The sequence below is a fragment of the Emydura macquarii genome, unplaced genomic scaffold (genome assembly GCF_026122565.2).
Source record: "Emydura macquarii macquarii isolate MOO-44397 ecotype Brisbane River unplaced genomic scaffold, CSIRO-AGI_Emac_v2 contig_561, whole genome shotgun sequence".
Taxonomy (NCBI): domain Eukaryota; kingdom Metazoa; phylum Chordata; order Testudines; family Chelidae; genus Emydura; species Emydura macquarii.
Genome location: NW_027130698.1, coordinates 14,828,391 through 14,849,747, shown reverse-complemented (window position 1 = coordinate 14,849,747; position 21,357 = coordinate 14,828,391). Strand labels below are relative to the sequence as shown.

Below are 21,357 nucleotides of genomic sequence, written 5' to 3'. Positions count from 1 at the left end.
TTTCAAGGAGTTGTGACTGTAAAATACTTCTGGCCCATGTCACACTGTGTTTCAGATCTCCAAGGCACTGGTAAGAAGATACAATCAGGGCATTAGGGCACTGATTAAACATTTCATGTCTTGTCTGTCAGCTCCAAAAATCTAAAGGCAGTTGCTATGCTTCCAAAAGAACTTTAACACATCCCTGTCCCCCTGGTAATCAAAGGGCTGAAGAATCATTTCAGTTGGAGGGATCTTGTCTAGGCATGCTCTGATCAATTATCCACCGGCTGATTGCAGCTTTCACAAACCAGTTTTAAAGATGAAATAGCTTGTGCCTGCCACCTGGAATCTTCTAATAGCTTTATATTACTCTGCAATTATACTCCTTCAGCCTGTTGCCTGGCCTTCATCCACAGCCTGACAAGGTTTGTGAAAGGCCTCTCCTATCACTAGAATTTCTAAGAGACAAAGGCCATTTTGAGCAATTGCTGCACAGCCCCATGGAAAGATAGAACGATTTCACCTTTCATGCAACCCTATTATAGGAAACACCAGCCTAGAGCTGGTATTCTGCCTCAGTCCATTGTGGTTTTATGTCTGCAACCTTTCGCAGAGTCAAAAATGAAATCAGGGATAAAACTGCCAGTGCAGAAGCCTTTCTGATGAGAGAGTTAAGCAGGGTTAAAATCTGGTCTGGAAGTGATAAAGGCAACGGTCACAATCAAGTCCCTTGTGCAAGTGCTGCCTGTTATGGAACGAGTGGCTCAGGCGCGGCGAGAATGGCAAGCAATCTTGCAGCATGGAATTAAGATGCATTGGAAGAGCAGAGTGGGGGCCTAAAATCAGAAGAATGGGATTTTAACAGAGCACGGGTAGAGCAAGGAGAAGCAACTTGCACAGCTGTTGTTCAATACGTGGCCGGTGCACTAGTTCCCGCCCCCACATCCCCCCACTCTCAGTGGCTTATGCCCATTAGGCTTCCCTCCAGCAGCTACATTAAAATGCACACCAGAAGCGCTGCTCACAAATGCAGGGCAAGCAGATTTCATCTCAGGAACATTTTCCAAGTTCCGATAAAATTTAAGTTACCACCTATTAAAAGCTTCCTACATTTAACATTTTGCTTACTCTTTCTCCATGGATAGCTCTGCCCAGCTGAGACTCTCAAGCACTTTTACAGCTAGAGGCTGCCCACGTTTTTCTTTCCCCTTCCACTCTGTGTGTTTGTGTCTTCCCCATTTAGATTGTAAGCTGATTAGGGCAGAGACTCTCTTTCAATATGGGTTTGTACAGCACCCAGCCTCACTGGGACCTGCCTCTATGAACTACTCTAATGCAAATAAAATATTGAGTTAAGCCTCACCCCGCTAGCGTGGCTGGTAAGTAGCACAGTCCCCACTCTATAGCTGGAAAACAGAAGGAAGTTTGTAGCCTGGTTTTCAGAAGAGCAGAGCAACCACAGATCCACTGAAACCCCTGGGAGCTGCAGGGGCACAGCAGCTTTGAAAATAGGCTCAGACCCAGATTCTCAAAGATATTTAGGTGCCTGTCTCCTACTGAAATCAAGGGGAGTTAGATATCTAAACACCTTTGAGGATCTGAACCTCAGCGATTTGCTGAAGATCTCACTGCAGGTTTGTGGCAGAACTGGGAATAAAACCCAGTTTCTGGCATCCTGCTCTATTTATCTAAGTTCTTTTCATGCTGGTGGGCCCTATGATATCTGAAAGCCAAGTCCAGTGCATTATCCACTCTGCATCAGTGCTTCTCCTTATATAAACATTTGCTGTTACAAAGAGTACCCTGATTAAATATGGCACAAGGTGGCCTTGGTATCTGGAATTATGAAGAGACAAATGTAGCAATTTGCTTAGGCTAACAGAAAACTGGCAAAGTCCTCAACCTCCCACTTCAATTGCATGGTAGCGGGAAAGGAAAAAAGCTTATTTACAGTACAGCATGCCACATGCAGGCTCACCACCATCTCCTAGTCACCAGCTATTTGAGATGCCTTTCCACTGAGCACAGCCATCCCACTGTCCCCCAATATTTGCAGTCACACATACTACTAATTACCAGCCCCTTTTGATCCTATAGTGAGGGTGACCCCTTCCCAAACAGTACTTAGCATAGCACTGCTATATCAGCCAAGCAATTCCAAAGGGTCCAGTGATTCTAGTACTTTGGTTTTTCGGTGTCTAACTGGAAGTACTTTTCAAGAGGTCTGAAGGGCAGAACCTCAACCCTTCCTGAAAGAGAGGTCTCTTTGAAGTGTCTCACGGTGGGCACCTAAAATCACGAGTCACTTTTGAAAATCTTAGCCATGGTGTCTAATGGTTAGAACCACGGGGCAGGGGAAGGGGAGGTGCACGCTGCATGCCCTTTAGCATGTCACAGAGCCTCCTTGGGTCTCAAGTCAACTCAGAGAGCTGCTTGGGAAGAAAACAGGATTTCATTCAAAAACCATATGCTGCAGCAAGCCCACCTCCTCTTCTTGCTTTACCATAAAAGACTCCTGAATTAGTGCCTTTTATTGCTCCTGCCATAAAGTTGGTGTCTGCAAAGGGGGTAAATAGCACCTTAAGAAAATTCACTCACCTGACCTTCAAAGTCATTCAGAATTCCATCATTTTTTGGTGCTGATTGCTTATATTTACTCTAGAGCGGTGCTTTAAATATCAGACTGAGTTGGGCTTCCCCGTTGCCTTTTGTGCCAGTTTTCTATACATTCATTTATTGGTTAGAACTGTTCATCACAAATCTTTCAAACATTAATATAGAGGGAAAATATCTTTGTTATACCAAAAAAAAAAAAAAAACCCACCCCCAAAAACAAACCCAGGGGGCCCCTCTGCATTTCTAAGTGCTCAGATACAGTGGTGATGGGCGTTATGGAGAACCCTAATGCAGACACACAATGCAGAAGGGCCAGTATTTGATTTCTGATCACAGGAACTTGGGCGGGCCAGGCCTGAAAAGCTGTAGAAGCAGAAACTTAAGACATGTCAATAGGTGGAGGAAAGAGAACTCTGCATGGCATTCATTGATGGCCCACTGGGCTGATTATAGGAGAGGGATATGGTCTGAAAGCAATCTTCCTAGGCACAGAAGAATGGTGGCTGTGACCCTGAAGAAGAGGTAATACAGTAAAAAAAGATCATTAGGAATGAAGACTTTTCCCTCCCACCAGCTCTTTCTTCCCTGAAAGTTAAAAAAGGAGTTACCTTGCATTTCTTTAACTATTCCAGTTGATGCCCACGTCAAGAAATATACAGCTGCTCTAGATCTGGAGCAAGATCAACATGCAGGCAGAACTATGCCCTCAGAGATTACCTGCTTCCCTATTTCTTCCTTTCACATGTAACCAACATGAATCAAAGCAAGTACAAGCGTTGCCTTTATACCAGTGCTGCTTCTTGTCCAGCCTTCAATGCAAATAAGAGGGATGGGAGAAAATTGTTCAGTTGACAGGGCAGGTCTCACTGGTGCCCTGCTGCACCTGCTGTGTTTGTTTGTTTAAAACCAGCCTCTGGCTTTATTGGTGGGCAAATGTCCATTGGACATTACTAGAAATCTACAAGCAAACAAAAGAGGGAGAGAGGGGGAGGACATCATATGATGCTTCTCTCCCATCCCTTCCAGCAAAGTCTCTTAATGTTTAACAATACACCGCTGCTTCTCAGTCAGTAAGAGCATTATCATTTCTATCAGATTAGAGCCCCCAATGATACATATTTTGCTTTGAGTTAATTATATTTTACAACTAAAAAAAATGGATCTTTACAAAACATTTAGCATATTGGGAAGCCTTAACAGGATAAGGGCAGAGTATATGCCAGAACAAATTAGAGCGTGTGAATGCATATATGGCCAAAAACTTGATTACAGGCCATCGAGTTGGGAAGAATGAGAAATGCATTTCCTGTAGCTTAAAAGATATACTAGCTTGTATTTCAGTGCTGTTTAATGACTCTTCATGTAATCAGTTCAATTCCCAGTGCCTTGTTAAGATAATGTTATCAGCTACGTGAAACCTTGTTATGGGTTCAGTTAAAACCTCTAAACTCATCTCTGAATGACTCCCCCATTTAAGCCAGTTGTAGGAGACAGTTAAGGGGTCACACCTAAAGCAAAGCCTAGCAGAGTCTGCTCAGAAACTAGCACCAGATGGGCAGAGGGTTCAACTGGGTATTGTGACCATGTGCACACTGGTGGGAGAGAACACACAAACTGAGAAGAGACTGAGATGGATTGAAGGACCAGCTGAAAGTGTGTGGCTGACCTGGGAAGAAACCTGGAGAATTTTTTTTTGAGGTCAGGGTGCAAGCTGAAAAGTCTGCTCTTGGTGCGGCGAACAAAATAAGCTGTTTCATGATATTTGATCCCTTCTGCATTCAGCGATACACAACTTTGTACATTCTTTGTAAATACACAAAACTGCATCAAAGAAGTGCTTAGCGATCACCAAGTTCTGCTCCCAACTGGATCGAACCACAAGTCCACCAACTTGGACTACCCACTCAGGTCAAAAAGGGACAAACAATAACATCTGTCCCAGGAAAGAGTGGGCTAAGACTTTGCATTATGTTTTGCAAACATCTTGAAAAGTTCTGTTTATATAATGTGCATAATTTGTAATGTTTCTTCTGTACACATACTGTTAGGAACACTCCAGTAGCTATATTAGATAGATTTAGATCTGTGGTATAGTAGCCCTAGAAATATGTTTCTCTTGCTGGTTGTCAACTGGATTTCAGTTTCTCTTGTTCAGTGATCACTATTCAGCATTTTACTTCGCCAAAAGATGTCTGCTTCATTCTTCTACAAACCAGTTTATTTTTACTCTGAAAAAAAGGAAGCACTAGTTTCTGTAATCCTCATTCATAACAATGATCACTTTAGAGTGGGATTTTGGCCTTAACTCTGTTCCCATTGAAATCAATGGTAAAACTCCCATTGACTTCAATAGGAGCACACTACGTCACCTCAAGAATAGTTAAAAGAGGGATAAATACTGCTCCTGGATTTTCATCATGAAGGGGGTTTGTTTGTTTGTTTTCATAGGGAACTGAGGAAAAGACTTTGAGCGAACTATGCTGCAATTTGTATGTGTCTATTATGAGCAAGAGACTAAATATTTTTCACTTCTGCCCCAATTAAGAATTGAACTCAGGTTTTTCAAGGTCAAAAGACAAATTAGTGCATTAACTGCACTATGCAGCCAATTACTGAGTCTACTTATCTTGCTATCCCCTTTCCTCCCTACTCCCTCTTCTCCTCACACAACCCCACCAAAGATGGCACAAAGTATCTGATTGACATTCCCCATGTCTTCAAGTTTATTTTCAGGTGGTGAGGGAAAAACTACAATAGCAGTTAGTCAGCTAAAGCATTTTCCTTTCATGTGGTGTTACTATTAAAAAGTGTTGAATGATATAAAATTAATCCTTTCAAGTTCATTAGGTTCACCAGGTGACGTTGTTACAAGTTCTATAACAACATAATTAAAGGAAAGACAGAAGGTAGGGTACAATGCCTTTGGTGTACCTGGTACAAAAGAATATATTAAAAATAATGACAAAGGAAATTCTGCTATAAAGCTTCCTCATCAAATGGTAAACTTGTTAGAAACAGATATTAATTAGAAAGATAGATTTAAGATGAACTGGAGTGTATCTAGGTTCCTTTGATCCATATACTAAAGACAGATCAGTTGCCTTTAATTTACAGATAGATATATTTCAGACCTGTGTGCGCGAATCAGCTCAGAATTAAGAGTATCTGTTTAAAATCCAGATAGAAAAACTGCATATAATCAAGAGAACATTTTACTCTTCTCTTTGTTTCCTCAATTCTAACAGAGCATTGCAGTTGATTCAAACCCATTCGTGTGCTCTAAGTCCTTTTCACAAACCATAAAGTTAAGATTTGTTTTGACCTTGGTTATAACTATATCTCAGGCAACAATTGGGATTGTAGTGCCAGCGTGCTTGGGAATCTCTGTAGCATTTGGGAATATTGCTTTGAATGAGTTATTCTGTAGTTATGATACGTTAAACTGCAGCAAAACAAATGCAATATGTGCACAGAGTAGAATTTTAAGCAGTTAGCAGTACTTTACTGCATCAGTATAATGCCAGTTAAGAACCAGGTCAAAAGACCAGTTACCACTGGATTTTGTTTACACATTTGTGGCTTAGAAGAGTTTAAAAACATCTCATCTAAGGACAACATTCTTTTTTGAAAGATATTTCATAAAAACTTTAAAAATTACTCTCTAAAGATATAAAAGGTTAGTCAAAACTTTTTAATATGAACAATTTGGACAAGCAGAAGTAATTCTGGTTTTAAAGGTTATAGCAACAATTACTACAAATGGGAAGGAATCCACAAGGATGGCTATACCTGACAATTTGTATTCCTTTTAATGATTCTCATTAAAAAGATTTGACTGCTTATGGGCATGTTACCTTTTCCAGATGACATGCCGCTCTTTTTTAATCTGTTGGCGTTTCCCAGAAGGTACTGAATATAACTCTATTTACATTCAAAAATATTTTTAAGTATCTTCAGCATAGTGGAAATGCCCATAAATCAGTCAGTGGAAGCCTCCCTAACATAGGTGTAGGACAGCTTTGTTGATCTCTGGGTTTGTCCAGTCATTCCGGATGTCATCTAGGTGATTATCGAAATCCACAAGGGTTTCGTAGGACTTGCTGTCCAAAAGAGATGCGGAGATCCTCTGGGCTTCAGACCAGTCTTCACAATAATCACTAGAATGTAAAATAAACAGGAATTAATAGTCTCCACAAGTAAAACGATCTCCATCAGCTCTTTCAATTAAAAAATAAGCCATAGCACTATGCAATGTGGCTATAGCTGAGGAGGCAGAATACTGACAGAATTTTGTTTTTATAAAATAGATATTCTCTCTCAACATTATGAAAAAGAGAAGCTTTCAAAGCATGGCCAATAATTGCTGGTTTTCTACTTACAAGGTCATTCTATATTGTGTTGTTCAAGTGTAATAAGACAATGTTGCTCTTTATAGCTATGTACACAAAGAAAGCCCCTCTTTATCACAACCTAGATAACATATTACTCACAAATGTGGGTCTTTGCATCTCCATTTGTTTTCGTGATGTTCATACACATGAATGGCAGGTTCTATGCACTCCATCGTAAATCTAGTGTTATCCACCTAATGTGCAACAGAAAAAAAATCATGTTCTTTCCTTCAAGATCTCAAATAAAGAGATGGTGTAAAAGTGACAGTGGTTTTGAACATAATTTCTTCCATTCTCCTCCACTAACCAATTAACTGTTGCATTTTATTGCTGCTTCCCAAATGTCAATTTTTAAATGGTCTAAAGCGGTTTCTTTTAATACACCAACATTCCACTGGACATATCTTATGTATTGCAAACACCCACCGCTGTTTTTGCCTATTGAGAGGGTAAGGGTGTGAAAGGGCACGGAAGAATATACCTCCTTTACTCCCACACCACATACCCAGAATGCAGCAACTCTTTCCATGACCAAGGAAGGCCAGAAGTAGGCTCTCTTTAGAGCACAGTAACTGCTCTTTTGGCCAAAAGGGTTGCTTGAAAACACTGCAAGGGACTCCCCAAGGCACTCAGAGGCTCAGCAAGTGAGTCATCACATTAATCTATTAACAGATCCAAAAAATGGGATTAAATGCTCATTCCAATACTATGGTTATAAATCAGAAGAGAGAGAAATGAAATTACATACCATGATGAGTGCTGGGTCATTAAAGCCCTCTGCAATCCTGGAGGCTACTTTTTCAGCGACCTGGTTTGGACTACAGAAGGAAGGTCAAGTTAATTGTACTATATATTTCTGTTGAAATGAGTAGGAAATAAGAGCTGAGACAAGACATGGGAAAAACACAGTAGCAGCAAACAGGAATAAGATATTAATCTGATGCTACACTTGATCTAAGAAAACACTAACTCATCTCTCTTTAGCACATAATCTATATTTTAACTGTGTTCCAGCAGCAGACATAATACATATTGATTTTGGTAAGGCTTTTACTACAGTCCCATATGCCATTCTCATAAGCAAACCAGGAAAATGCAGTCTAGATTAAATTACTATAAAGTGGGTGGCACAACTACTTGAAAGACTGTATTCATAAGAGTAGTTTATCAAAGGTTTGCTGTCACACTGGGAGGGTGTATCTAGTGGGGTCCCACACAGCTCAGTCCTGGGTCTGGTACTAGTATCTTCATTAATGATTTGGATACTGGAGTACAGCGTATGCTTACATAATGTTTGCAGATGACACCAAGCTTGGAGGGATTTCAAGCACCATGGAGGAGAATTAGAACTCAAAATTACCTTTATAAATTGGAAAATTGGTCTTAATTCAACAAGGTTAAATTCAATGAAGGTAAGTGCAGAGTACTTCACTTAGGAAGGAAAAATCAAATGGACAACTACAAAATGGGGAATAACTGGCCAGGTAGTAGTACTGCTGAATGGGATCTGGGGTTACAGTGGATCACAAATTGAATGAGAGTCAGCAATGGGATGTAGTTGTGAAAAAGGCTAATATTCTGGGATGCATTAACGGCGTGTTGTATGTAAGATGAGGGAGGTAATTGCCCCACTCTGTTCTGCACTGGTGAGGCCTCAGTTGGAGTAGTGTGTCCAGTTTTGGGTGTCACACTTTACGAAAGATGTGGACAAACTGGAGAACATCCAGAGGAGAGCAACAAAAGTGACAAAAGAGTTAGACCTAGGAGGAAAGATTAAAAAACTGGGCATATTTAGACTTGAAAAAAAAGAATGAGGTGGGACCTGATAATAGGATAACTCTTCAAATATGTTAAGGACTGTTATAAAGAAGTCAGTGATCAATGGTTCTCCATTTCCACTTAAGGTACAACATGAAGTAATGGGCTTAATCTGCAGCAAGAGAGCTTTAGGCTAATTAGGAAAAACTTTCTAATGATAAGGGTAGTTAAGCTCTGGAATAGTCTTCCAAGGGAGACTATGGAATCCATATCACTGGAGGTTTTTAAGAACCAGTTAGACAAAAATCTGTCAGGGATGGTCTAAGTTTACTTGGCCCTGCCTCAGAACAGAGGGTTGGACTTGGCTTCCCAAAGTCCTTTCCAGACCTACATTTCCATTATTTTTCTGAAGTAAATGCTTACTACAGGCTTGATGTGTGGATCCAATAGTTTGCAGCCTCCAAACCTTCCACCAGATCAAGAATATCATGGCTATCTTTGGCTCCATCTCCAGGAAAAGGAGATTTCTAAGTTTGCTCCTCAATCTACATCTAAAACTCACTCAATACCCAGTTCCACTATTAAGCCAATATATTTATATTTCTTTAAAAAGATAGTAAAAGGTGACGGTCACTGTGTAATGCAAGGGTATAATCTTGGCAAACAAATTCATAAATTCAAAGTGAATACGGGCATTATATTCCTCTAAATTACATGCACAAATAGTTGATGTAAAACACATTCCTTTGGAAGGTCTAAGTTATGTGCTCCTCTTCTGTTTATAGAAGTCTTTAAAGGATTTACTTTGCTCTAAATAGTAAGTCAAGAGCAGTGATCCCTAAACTTCCATTATGTGGGAAACTTCTATTACACATCTTCTTGCATACCACCTTCCCTTCCTTCCCAACGTTCCAAATGCACGATTTCTCTGCACTAACTTTAGTGCTTGGCTACATGGAATAAGTAGCATTACTATAGGGTTGAGATGAAAAGTTCACTTTAATGGGATAATTGTGGCTATTTAGGGTGTGGAGAAATGTAACCATTTTGTAGATTTGCTATTTATTTCTTCTCCCTGCATTTAGAGATGTACATGTAATAGTCCCATCTCTCTCCTCATTGCCTAAAGCAATTGCTGCTTTACTCTCCCCGGGTCACTTTGTAATTCAATTCTGCCTTCCTGTGTTTGCCACTCCTTCAGGTTTGGTGGAAAAAATGTGATCACAGCTGAATTTACCCAAAATAAAGCTGTGCAGGGTGCAGACAAGTGTGTGTTTGTTTCAGTTTAGTTGGTCCAAAATACCTCTGGAAGAATTAAGATGTCCCAAACTGTGCTATTACCAGAAGAATGCATCACAACTTGAAAAGTGACAGATGCATCACCACATGAGAAAAGCAAACAGTTCTTCAGACCACCTGAAAATCCACAGACTGTTGTGTGTGTGTGTGTGTGTGAGTGAGAGAGTGAGAGAGAGAGTGAGAGAGAGAGAGAGAGTATATATAGACAAACAGATAGATGAAGTATGGTATTTTCAAGCAGATTCAGTCTTTATTATGATTTTAGAATCTTTAAAGGGCACAGGGGACAAGTTACCCATTTGTTGTAAGAAGGACTTAGCCCCTTCTTATTTATTAATATTACCGGAGTGCCTGGAGATCCCAACTGAGATCAAGACCTCTCTGATCTAGTCATCATACATATACAGAGAGTCTCTGCTGAAAGCCTCTTAAATACCTTATCTTATACTTTCTGTGGCAATGTGAAGATCAACAGCAACACCTCAAAAAATTAGTAGCGTAACTAGCAAGCCACACGCTGAAGTACACGTGGTATTAATTAAAGTGTTGTGGAAATAGTCCCCCTGCGATTATGTTATAATTAGAAGATTCCAAAGAAAATCTGCTTGCACCCAACTCTTTACTGAGCAAATGGTAAACCTTCTTAACTCTTGTGATAGCTCGAGACATGAGAATTTTTATTTGGAGATATCCCTCAAGACCAGAAGAGATTTTGCTCCAACAAAATGGCTTGAATATATTAAAATGTTTTACTTAGAACAAGATGTTAATATTGATTTAAAATGAAAGCATTTATGTCATCTAATTAGTCTTAATACTGGATGCTTAATGATTTATACATGGGAAGAAAAATATTCAATATACATGTGTAAACTTAAAATACTGTCCCTTAGGATATCTCTGATTGGTTATTTAATGAGCTGAATTAATTAGAGGGAAAATATAGAATTATTCAGTTTTAAGATAAGACTTACAGTTGCAGATACATTTGAGTGAGTGTGATTTTGAAGATTTCCCCCAAAATACTATTTGCTGAAATAAAGAGCTTAAGTAACTTTGTATTAGTTTACAGAAGTCACACAAAGTAGGAAACAAATCCACTGTGTCACTGCCCTATCTCAAAAAGCAGTGTTTCTGACGGGACCTCAAATAAAATTTGCTGTCTAAAGTGTTTTTCATTTTTGCATTAGTATAGTTACACTAGCACAAACCCCTGACGTACAGATGTACTGCACTAATGTACAGGTTACAAATCACATAATTCAAGTCCCTCTGACACTGGCAAAGTGTGTCTACAACATTAGGAGTTTCCATCAGTATGACCACATATCAAGGCAGTTATACTGATGCAAGTTTCCTTAGTCTAGATGAGCCCTAAATGTGTCTTAGTTATAAAATATTTACAGTGGACTTTACTTTTAAAATAGGATTGACATGACAATTAAAATTCTATAGCTAATTTATGGTGAATGCATCTTGGGTAAAATTTACAAAACAGCATAAGTGAATTAGAAACCTAAGTCCCCTTTTCAAAAATGCATTAAGTCTCACTGACTTTCAATGAGATTCAGATTCCTAAATAACTTTGTTGATTTTGAAAATTTTACAACCTGTTAATAAAGAGTATTCTTGGGGCAAGTGATGAGTAAGAAGTGAGGTCTGTGCTCTACTTATATGGTGTTTCACTGCAAGACAATTCCATGACTCAGTAGCAAAGAGCTTCATAAAAAATTAAAGGCAATTAAATAATCTGATAAAGATTAAATTACTTCAAAATGAGTTCCTGAAAGATCTACAGATTCATGAACAGATTCACGTTAAAACATCTGTGAATTCTAGTAATTTCCCTGATATCTGCCAATTAAATTGGTTAGCATGCTTTGAAACATCCAGCAACTCTATATGAATAATTCTGGAAAAATGGAGGTTTCTGAGACTGCACAAAAGACATTTCACAGAATAGTATTAAGGAAACAAGGTGAAACCCATGACAGTTGTCAAAGTTAATCAACATTCACAGATTATTCATGCAATGATTTTTGTTGGCAGAGTACAAAGAGCAGCATGAGAGAGTAAACAGGAGGAGATATTGCATCAACACACCTGGCATCTTTCACGCGCTCGTTAGCCTGATAATATCCAGCTATCACGTAACTATTCTCTTTGCACCAAGAATCAATCTGAAAGAGTAATTAAAACAATTGTGAGTCCAGAAAAAACACACAAAACTACCAAAAAGTATACATCTTTCCTGAGAATAAGCTGGCAACTGAAACGTTATAACATTTTACCTAATTGCTAAAGAAGTTAGCCAAATGCTAATATTGTTAACTACAACACAGGAAGAAAAATAAGTATCAGGGAAAAGATATACAAAACATGAATTAACTAAAGTGAAAGAACAAGAAGATATTTGAATTGTGATGTACAACCTGAAATTCAAACAACAGATTTTGTTCAGAAGCGCTTGAGTAACCACTGGCATAGAATTTTAGGTCTTACTGGCTATTTTCTGTTAGTGTTTAGTTGGCAGTGGGAAGCAGGGCAGTGTACAGGATGAGAGACTAACCCTATTTCATAAGACAGTTGCATCCGTTTTGCTCAGAATAGTAGAAATGCACATGATGCTACAATGTATACATTTTTATATTGTATAATGTTTACTTTAAAAAGCAACTAACGCTTTACATTTAAGAACTGAAAGATATGACATAAAATTCTGACCATCATCTCATTCTTCCAACCCACGCCAGTTGCTAAGGGGATCTGCATTAATACAAGGTTCTTTTTTTCTTAAAAGTTCATCTGTGAGGGTAATTAAACACAAACAATTTACCAAGGGATGTTGGGTGGATTTCCCATTACTTGGAGTCTTTGAATGCCTTTTTAACAATACGCTGTTGCTCAACCAGAGAACACGACCTGGATGCAGGAATTATTAGGTTAAATTCACGTCCTGGGTTATACAGGTCAGACTATGTCAGTGGTTCCCAACCTTTTCGGCTCGAGGGCCACAGATTTCATTTTTACAACCCTGAAGGGCCACCAGTCTCCACCAGCAGCCTCTGCCTCCCCCACTGCAGTGAGATGGAAGGAGTTCAGCGAGGAGGCTGCCTCCCTCTTCGCCATCTCTCTTCCCCCTGCCTGCAGCAGGGAAACTGCATGTGCCCTGTAGCTCCTGGGTTCCCAGGTAGTAGCTCCCTTTTCCAGCCAGGGGGATAGGAAATCAGTGCTCCCCTCCTTCCCTCTGGCTCCAGCAGGGACCTCAATACCTAGGGACCCAGGCAGAGCACTTTGCTGTGCTCCCTGCTACAGCCAGAGGGAGGGAAGTGCTGATCTCCTGTCCCCTTGGCTGCAGCAAGGAGCTTGCACCAGTCTTGTAGCCCCTCGGCAATGCGCTCCGCCCGGGTCCTTAGGCAGTGGATGCCTTCCGCAGCCAGTGGCAGGGGAGCAGTGGGCCACTTTGAAAGCCCCCAGTGGCTCATGGGCCACGGGTTGGGAACCACTAGACTAAATGATCATAATGGTCCCTTGTTCTATGAATAAGATTTCACATATGCAAATGATTTTTTTTTTTAAATCTATGAAAGTTTATATAGTTGTTTTGTTTTGTTTTTTTTGAGTTCAGACCTGGTGTAACGCAGGAAAAAAATAACTGGGAAACAATGGATTACACCAGCTCTGAATTTGGTCCACTGTCTCTGTTGTTTTGAAAATACATATCTACCATTGCTGTTGCTCACAATTAAGAGTATCAGGCCAGGATAATCCAGAAATTTGGGAGGTGGAGAAAACAGCTAGTGCTTCCCTCTCCAGTTACTATGCATTTTAAAAACTGAAATAGATTGATTAAAATGGATTCCAAATGTATTTGATGTTGAACTTTGGCATCATGTAAATCAAAACAATTTCACATTTAGTAGAATAATTACAGTATTAAACTGTCTAAGCAGAAGAAAGCCATGTAAATAATCCCTCATCCACAGGAGATGACACGGATTTGTGTGTTTTATTAAAATGTCATCTTCTGGCATTGAAACAGCAATTGGAGCAATTATACACCCATTTCAAGGGTTTATGACTTCAGTTTTAATTGCTAGTGGGCTGAAACCTTGGCACTAAAGCCAGCAACCCCGACACAAATTTACTTTAAAAAGGAAACTGTCAATTTAAAAATTACATTTTTCTCACATTTTTATTGTGTATGTTACTAAAAACAATTTCAAACAAGTGTAACTTTTAAGTTGACAGTTTCCTTTTTAAAGTAAACTTGCAGCCTGTGAAAAAGTTTTTCTGTAAACAAAGACTGTTAACTTTTTGAATTTAACAACAATTTGGCTAGGTTTACACTGGCGCTTTTTCATGAAATTTCACACTGTTGCAATACCACCAATGGTAACCCCAGCATCAACTGGCCACTGATGTTTCTATCACATTGTTGTCTAATCCTGATTAGCGCAGGTCAACATGAGACAGATGATAAAAATCACAATACATAGCTTTTATACAGTATACCTGAGGGGCAGACCCTCAGCTTGTGTAAACTGTTATAGTTCCACTGAAGTCAGCGTACTCTAGTGGAGAATGTCCCCAAACTTCTACCATTGCTACCACAAGTGGAGCTGCACCCATGGTAATGCAACCACGGAGGATTTTGAAAGATTTGCGAGTATAGACAAGGCCTAAGTATAGAGGCACTTTCACTGTTGCTCATGTATGGAGAGCAACTGCATTGCATCAGAAAAGAGAGTTTTAAAAAAAAGAAAAATATCATTGCAAAACTACAACTGGCTGAGGGAGACAGAGGCAGAACCTGAAATTTTTCGTAACTCACTTTTTCAAATTAAGAATTGTGCACATGTATTCCTTGCAATCTTTTTTCAATTTCTTTTCCCTCTTTGCTGAAAAAGCCTAACAACACACTGTAAATATTTCTATTAAAGCTGTTGTGCCCACAGGAGCAACTGGCTCAATACATGTTCCTTTCCCCATGTGTACTTTGAAATTGAGCTATGACATCATTTCAAGTGCCATTTGATATAAATAGCATTTTTTTTTGATATTCCTTTAATACTCATTGTGGAACTTTTTAAAAATGGACAAGTCTGGCATTGAAAATGTACATTCTAAACTAAGAAATTTAGAATTAGATTTGGAAAATATTAACTCAATTTCATGTTCATGCATAATTCAGAAATCAATAGCAGTTTTTGTTCACTGAAGGCCTGATCCTAAAAATCTCATTCACATAAGCAGTTCATTTCACTTCAAAGGTAAAGATTACTCACCCAAGAAAGAGTTTATAACAGGCTCTGAAAAAATATATCCCCTCATTAAATTCAGCCAATGATTCGAGACCTTTTAGATAGCAAGGTGTTTCTGGAAAAGTACATCACCTTTAACTGCATGAATTTCATTGACTTGTTTGCTTAAGATGACTCCTTAACTCAAGTTTTTCTTTGGATTCATATCACTACATTAGCTGTAAACTGCAAAACAGTCTCCATTTTAAAAGCCACAAAAATGTAGTTTAACTCTATGAGCTATTACATAGATACTTAGCCTTTGTACAAATAAAGCAAAAGGCTTTGAGCTTGATAAGTCTTAAAATTGACAAGTACTGTAATTTGCAACCCATCTTCATGAGCTTTATAATTAGGGCGTGCAAAAATTGATTAATTGCGGGAAAGTCAGGGATTCCATGTCTTTTCCTTTTAAAATCAATCACTGAGTACAAATAAAAAGCAATGAAAAGCCAATAAATTGCGGATCTGAAGGTTCTTAAGTTACAAAATGTACTACTATTTCAATTTTTCAGCTGTATAAGAAACAGGATATACATATTAAGACCCAGATCTTGTAATGAACTTCACATGTCAGCCTGTAAAGGATCAGGGTCCAATTCTGGATTTTAAAAGATTTCTTCCATGACCAAGGTATCTTTTTATATAGTTGAATAAATGCACTGTGTTCCAATTTTGCCCAGCTCTACAAACAACAAACAAACAGTAAAAATGTCTGGCACAGCAGTTCCCCAGTGCACAGCATGGTTGCAGGATTGGGGCTTTAATCCAAAAAGCTCCTAGCTTTTTAAAAAAAAAAAAAAAAAAAAAAAAAAAAAAGCTTGGAAACTACTTGTCCACACAGGGCCCTCACTGAAGTCAACTGTGTTCGATGGGGCTGCAGCAGTCCCTCTGCATACTACACATCGTTGGATCGAGAACTAAGAAAACAAGGGCCCCCTTTCTAACAACTTACAATCATTACGCTAGGAAAACAATGCTTCGGACATAGGATGCACACTGAAACACACGCCACTACACTTTGGAGACTTATACATTCTAACACCAGGTCTACATTACAGACCTATATCGGCATAACTGGGGCTATGTCTACACTGACGGCGGCAAATTCGCCACCATCAGATCCATTTATTTGGTTCGATTGAGCAGAAGTGAAGACCTGCTCAATCAATCTGGAAGTTGATCTAATAAAACCACCTCCGAAAAAAGAGTAGCGCTGTGTCGACAGGTATGCATTTCCCATCAGCGCAGTGTAGTGGAGAGGGTGTGCAGAATAGAATTTAGGAAGTCGACGTAAATTACGCAAGCTTTGTAGGGTAGCTCCGGTCGACTGCCGCCGAATTTGCCGGTAAGCGTAAACCAGGCCTACATTGCTCAAGGGTGTGAAGAATCCACAGCCCAGAGCGACATAATTATAACAACCTAACCCCCTGTGTAGACAGCACTACGTCGACAGGAGAGCGTCTCCTGCCAACATAGCTACTGCTTCTCGAGGTGGATTAGCTACGCCGATGGAAGGAGCTCTCCCATCGGCATAGTAACGTCTTCAAGCACTGCAATGAAGTACATGAAGACAAGCACTAACATAGAGCAATCTCTATGAATTGAGTGCTTACCCATATTTTAAACCAATCAATCACTGGAAACATACAAATATACAAACTGTTGCCTAGTTCAGTTCATCTAGTCAGAGTTGGTGTTTCTCCAAAGGCTACTGCCCTTCATTATGTCTAAATGTTGCTGTTTCTGACTCCAGTAATTGAAAAGTCTACAAGTGTGTCCAGTCATTTTAAAAACTAAGAGACATCATCATTTCTTACCAAAGGCTCAGTTTTCAAATGTGTCTGCTTGGAGTTAAGCTTCTAAGGCCCCAGTACTGGTGCACTGAGTGGGTGGACCCGTATGCCCACATGGAGCTCCACTGAAGTCAGTCGGGTTCTACACAGATACAAGAATCTGTGATCATAGATCAGCTTGCAGGACTGGGCCAAAATCTGTATTTAGGTATCTGAAAATCCATGTCTGGGCACCCATATTTGAAAGCTGAGCCTTATTTGGTTTCTTAAGCATGGTCACATCTTTTGCTTATGATGACTAATATAACTTCAAGAGGTACACATTTAACATAACAAAAGCCCTAGGGATACATCAGTCCTAAAATCTTGGCTCTGTATATTCCACTGCAACACAAACAATATAATGTAGGACATACACACATCAACGTAGCAGGCAATTTGGGAAGCCACAATTTCAGTTTGTTTTAGACTTATGGCGCCTGCGCAAAAGTTCCTTAAAGCAAGTCAAGGTGGGTGTCTGTCTGCTTGCAACCACATTATTTATAAATCTGAAGGCTACAAAAGATTGTTATGATCATTCAGCCTGACCTCCTACATAATGGAGGCCAGAGAATTTCACACAGTAATTCCTGTATCAAGTAACTTGCGGTTGAGCTAGTCTGTATCTTTTAAAAAGACATCCAATCTTGATTTAAAGTCATTATGAACACCACACATACTAAAAAATATACAGTATAATATTTTATACTTCAATAGCACCCGTAGTTCAAGAAGCTTAGGATCCTTTAAAAACATGAATCAATTTAAACACTCATTTGAAGTTCACAGAAGAGTTAAACCAAGCCCTGTTTACATTAAAGAAATTCACACAAATGTAACTACATGGTATGTTACTGGGTTAAATCACGGTACACTGCAGCGGAATAATCCCTATTTTGCACCAGTGCAGCACATCTAACTTAGGGGTTTGTTTTGGTGTAACTATACCAATAGCATTACACTAGGAAGTTTCCTTAATGTAGAAAAGTTTTGAGTTACCCTGGGTATCACAGCAAATATGTGGCAGACATAGGAAGAGGACTCTGATTTTGTGTCCATGTCCTGTGCGCTAATCACATCAGGCTTTATGTAAATGTCTATTTGTTTAGTCTCTGTGGCTCTGTCTTGACTAGGAAAAACTGGTGCATTTTTAGAGGAAAAAACACCTTTTTTAATGCAACATGATTAAATTGGAAGTCATTAAGGTCAAGAACTTAAAAGGCCCCAAAAAGGAACTGGATATTTATATGGATATTAAGAATAGCCAAAGTTATAATTAATGACAAATTTTGGAAGCAACATTAGAACTTGTGCTTCAGGGTTTAAGAAAATTTCTGTTAGAGACCAGGATAACACCTAATGTGAGGGGCAGATTATCCCAAATATGCCTACTGTGGGTTTCTTATTCCTTCCTCTGTAGCATCTGGTACTGGCCACAGTCAAACAGGACACTGGACTAGAGGGCAATTCCTATGAGCTACGTGTCACAACCAGAAGCAATCTCTCGACAGTCCAGGACACATCAACTCAAAGCAGCACCAGATCCTGACAGAACAACAGAAGCAAAACCCACAGACTTATCTCCACTACTATGATGATCAACACACACACTCCCAACACATCTTTCAAGATCCATGGGTCCCACATATGCCTATGACAACATGTGGGGTACCTCATCCATTGCACTAAATGTCCCGATAATACTATGTGGGTGAAATATGATAATCACTGCACTTCCAAATGAACTCACATAGAAAAATGATAAAAGATAAAAACCCCTTATCACTTGTGCCTGAACACATTTCACAAAATGAGCACTCTATATCTGACCTCTCATTCCCCATCCTCAAAGGAAATCTACACAACATCTTCAAAAGACAAGTCTGGGAGCTCAAATTCATAACTTTGCTAGACACTAAAAATCATGACTGAATAAGACACTGGATTTAAGGAGGCTAATTACAACAATCTATAACTCACTCATCCGCCCCCCCCTGCACCTGCCCCTCACATGACTGGAGAGGTTAACTGGCCACTACCATGAATGGTCCCTTGCAATGTGTTAACTACTTCTGTTAAATAATCTGTTCCGCCTCGTATTTAGCTGTGACAGTCTGTGTATGTCCACACAGCAAAGAAAAACAGCTGCGGGGCTGTTTCATTGCTATGTAGACTTCTGGGCTCGGGGTGGAGCCTGGGCTGTAGGCCCTGCCGGGTGAAAGGATTCAAGAGCTTGGGACCAGACACAGGTTTTTCCATGCTGTGTAGACATACCCTCTGTGTACATTTCCCAGACCTAAAGAAGAGCTTTGTGTAAGCTTGAAAGCATGTCTCTCTCACCAACAGAGCTTGGTCCAATAAAAGATATTACCTCACTCACCTTGTTTCCCTAGAAGTTACCTAACTTGACCTAAAATACCATTTGTAGCATGTAGTGTAAACAGTTTAACATCTGTTTACAACATGACTAACTAAAACAATTTAAAAGGTGTTACCTAGATGCTAAGGGGTGTTTGAAGTCACGTTAGCTAACACAATTTTAAAATGCCTAGATTTTTCTCTCATCTAGGAGGCAGCCCTGTTGCTAAAGTCTTGTCTACATGGGAAAGTTATACCAGTAAAAGCAAAGGTATTCATTTAAACCGGGGTGGGGAACGTCCGGCCCGCGGGCCGAAATCATTTGGTTCGGCCGTGGCGGTGGGGGGGAGAGGGGGGCAGTGTCCGCCACTGAAACCCTGCCGCCGTTTGCCCCTTTTCGGCGGCGGACACTCAGCTGTCTTCCGCGTACCACCATCAGACCCTTCGCAGAAAAAAGGTTCCCCACCCCTGATTTAAACCAATCTAGTTATACTTGGATAACCTGTTCTGTGGGCACTCTTATTCTAGTATAAGAATGCCTTTTTCAGTTTACTTCATATCACTTTCTGGAAGGAGGAAACTGGGGAGTTATACTGGTATAATTATACTGCTATAAATGTCAACTTCCTCTTACAGACAAGCATTAAGTCTACACCGGCAAAACAGGTGCTTTATTTTTCTGCTGGTGCATCTTTCATCAGTGAAAAGCTGTAGTGGGGACAAGGTTCAGATGTTTTTACCACCATGCATCTAATGCTATTCTGAGCACATTAAAAAACACCCAAACCCTGTTGGCACTATTGCTTCTATTCTCGCTACCACCAGTTGAGGATGGAAGGTCTGAACTTCAGCGGAGTGGAAAGAAGTGTCTTATGTCAGAGCCTGTGTCTGCATGAACCCCGGCTTCTCCACGGCACCATCTACAAGCTCGTCTGGGAGGGAAAGTCTGCATCTCTCTCTCCACCATTATGCGCCTCTCAGGATTCCCCCCCCCTTTTTTTTTGGGCCCCTCCGTGAGCCTCTGAAGTAAAGTTGTTTCTTTCTCTACCAGCCTGTGTGTGTGTGTGCACCTGCGACTCTTTCCCCTTTCAGCTTCGTCCCTGGGAGTCTCTCCACGGCTGGGCTCTCTCCCTAGCCCTCCTCCCTGGTCTGAGACGTGCAACCTCGGGGCGGGGTGGGGGGGGACATCACTGAAGCCGGTGCCTCAGTTTCCCCACCTGCCTAGCGCTCCCGGAAGGCGCTGACGACGGGGCCCAGTGCTCCTCTCGCGCCTTACCAGCGTCAGCGCCACCTCCAGCATGGGGGCCAGGGCCAGGGTGCCGTGGAAGAGGGGGATGCAGTCCACGAAGAGGGCGTGGGGCTGCTGGTCCTTGCGGGGCGGGGTGGGCTGCTTCTCGGCCACCAGCAGCCCGTTGACGGCGCAGTGCGGGTACTTGGCTCCGTGCAGCACCATCTTGCAGTAGGCCTGCGTGGTCAGCTTCATCCTGGGGCGCCCTGCTCCGCCGCGGGGGCCGGCCCCCTGCTCCGCCCGCCTGAGCCGCCTCGCCTCACGGCGCGCGGGGGGGCACCATAGGCGGGGGCGGGGGACGCTGGGGATTCCCCGCCGGGCCGCGTGAGGCGCCTCCGGGCGGCCCCTGAGACGCCGGCTCCCGCCTCAGTCCGTCCGTCCGTCCGTCCGCACGCGACGCCTCAGTCACTCAGCCTCGTCCCTCACCACCTCACCTCCGGCCACAGGCTGCCGTAAAGCGTCCCCCACGCAGCCGTCAAGCACCGCCGGGGCGGTGTGAAGAGGGAGGGGGGGAGGAGTCCGCCGAC

The 21,357-nt window shown here is 41.0% G+C and overlaps 1 protein-coding gene across 1 annotated transcript; it reads right to left on the bottom strand.

Annotated features, from left to right (window-relative positions):
* Positions 1 to 6,270: 6,270 nt before the first annotated feature.
* EMC8 (ER membrane protein complex subunit 8) lies at positions 6,271 to 21,302 on the bottom strand. Its single transcript, XM_067540202.1, has 5 exons — positions 20,819 to 21,302; positions 12,150 to 12,226; positions 7,738 to 7,807; positions 7,089 to 7,183; positions 6,271 to 6,755 (listed from the first exon to the last, which is right to left on the bottom strand). The coding sequence occupies exons 1-5, from the start codon at positions 21,023 to 21,025 to the stop codon at positions 6,596 to 6,598; spliced, it is 609 nt and encodes a 202-aa protein (XP_067396303.1). The 5' UTR covers positions 21,026 to 21,302; the 3' UTR covers positions 6,271 to 6,595.
* Positions 21,303 to 21,357: the final 55 nt, after the last annotated feature.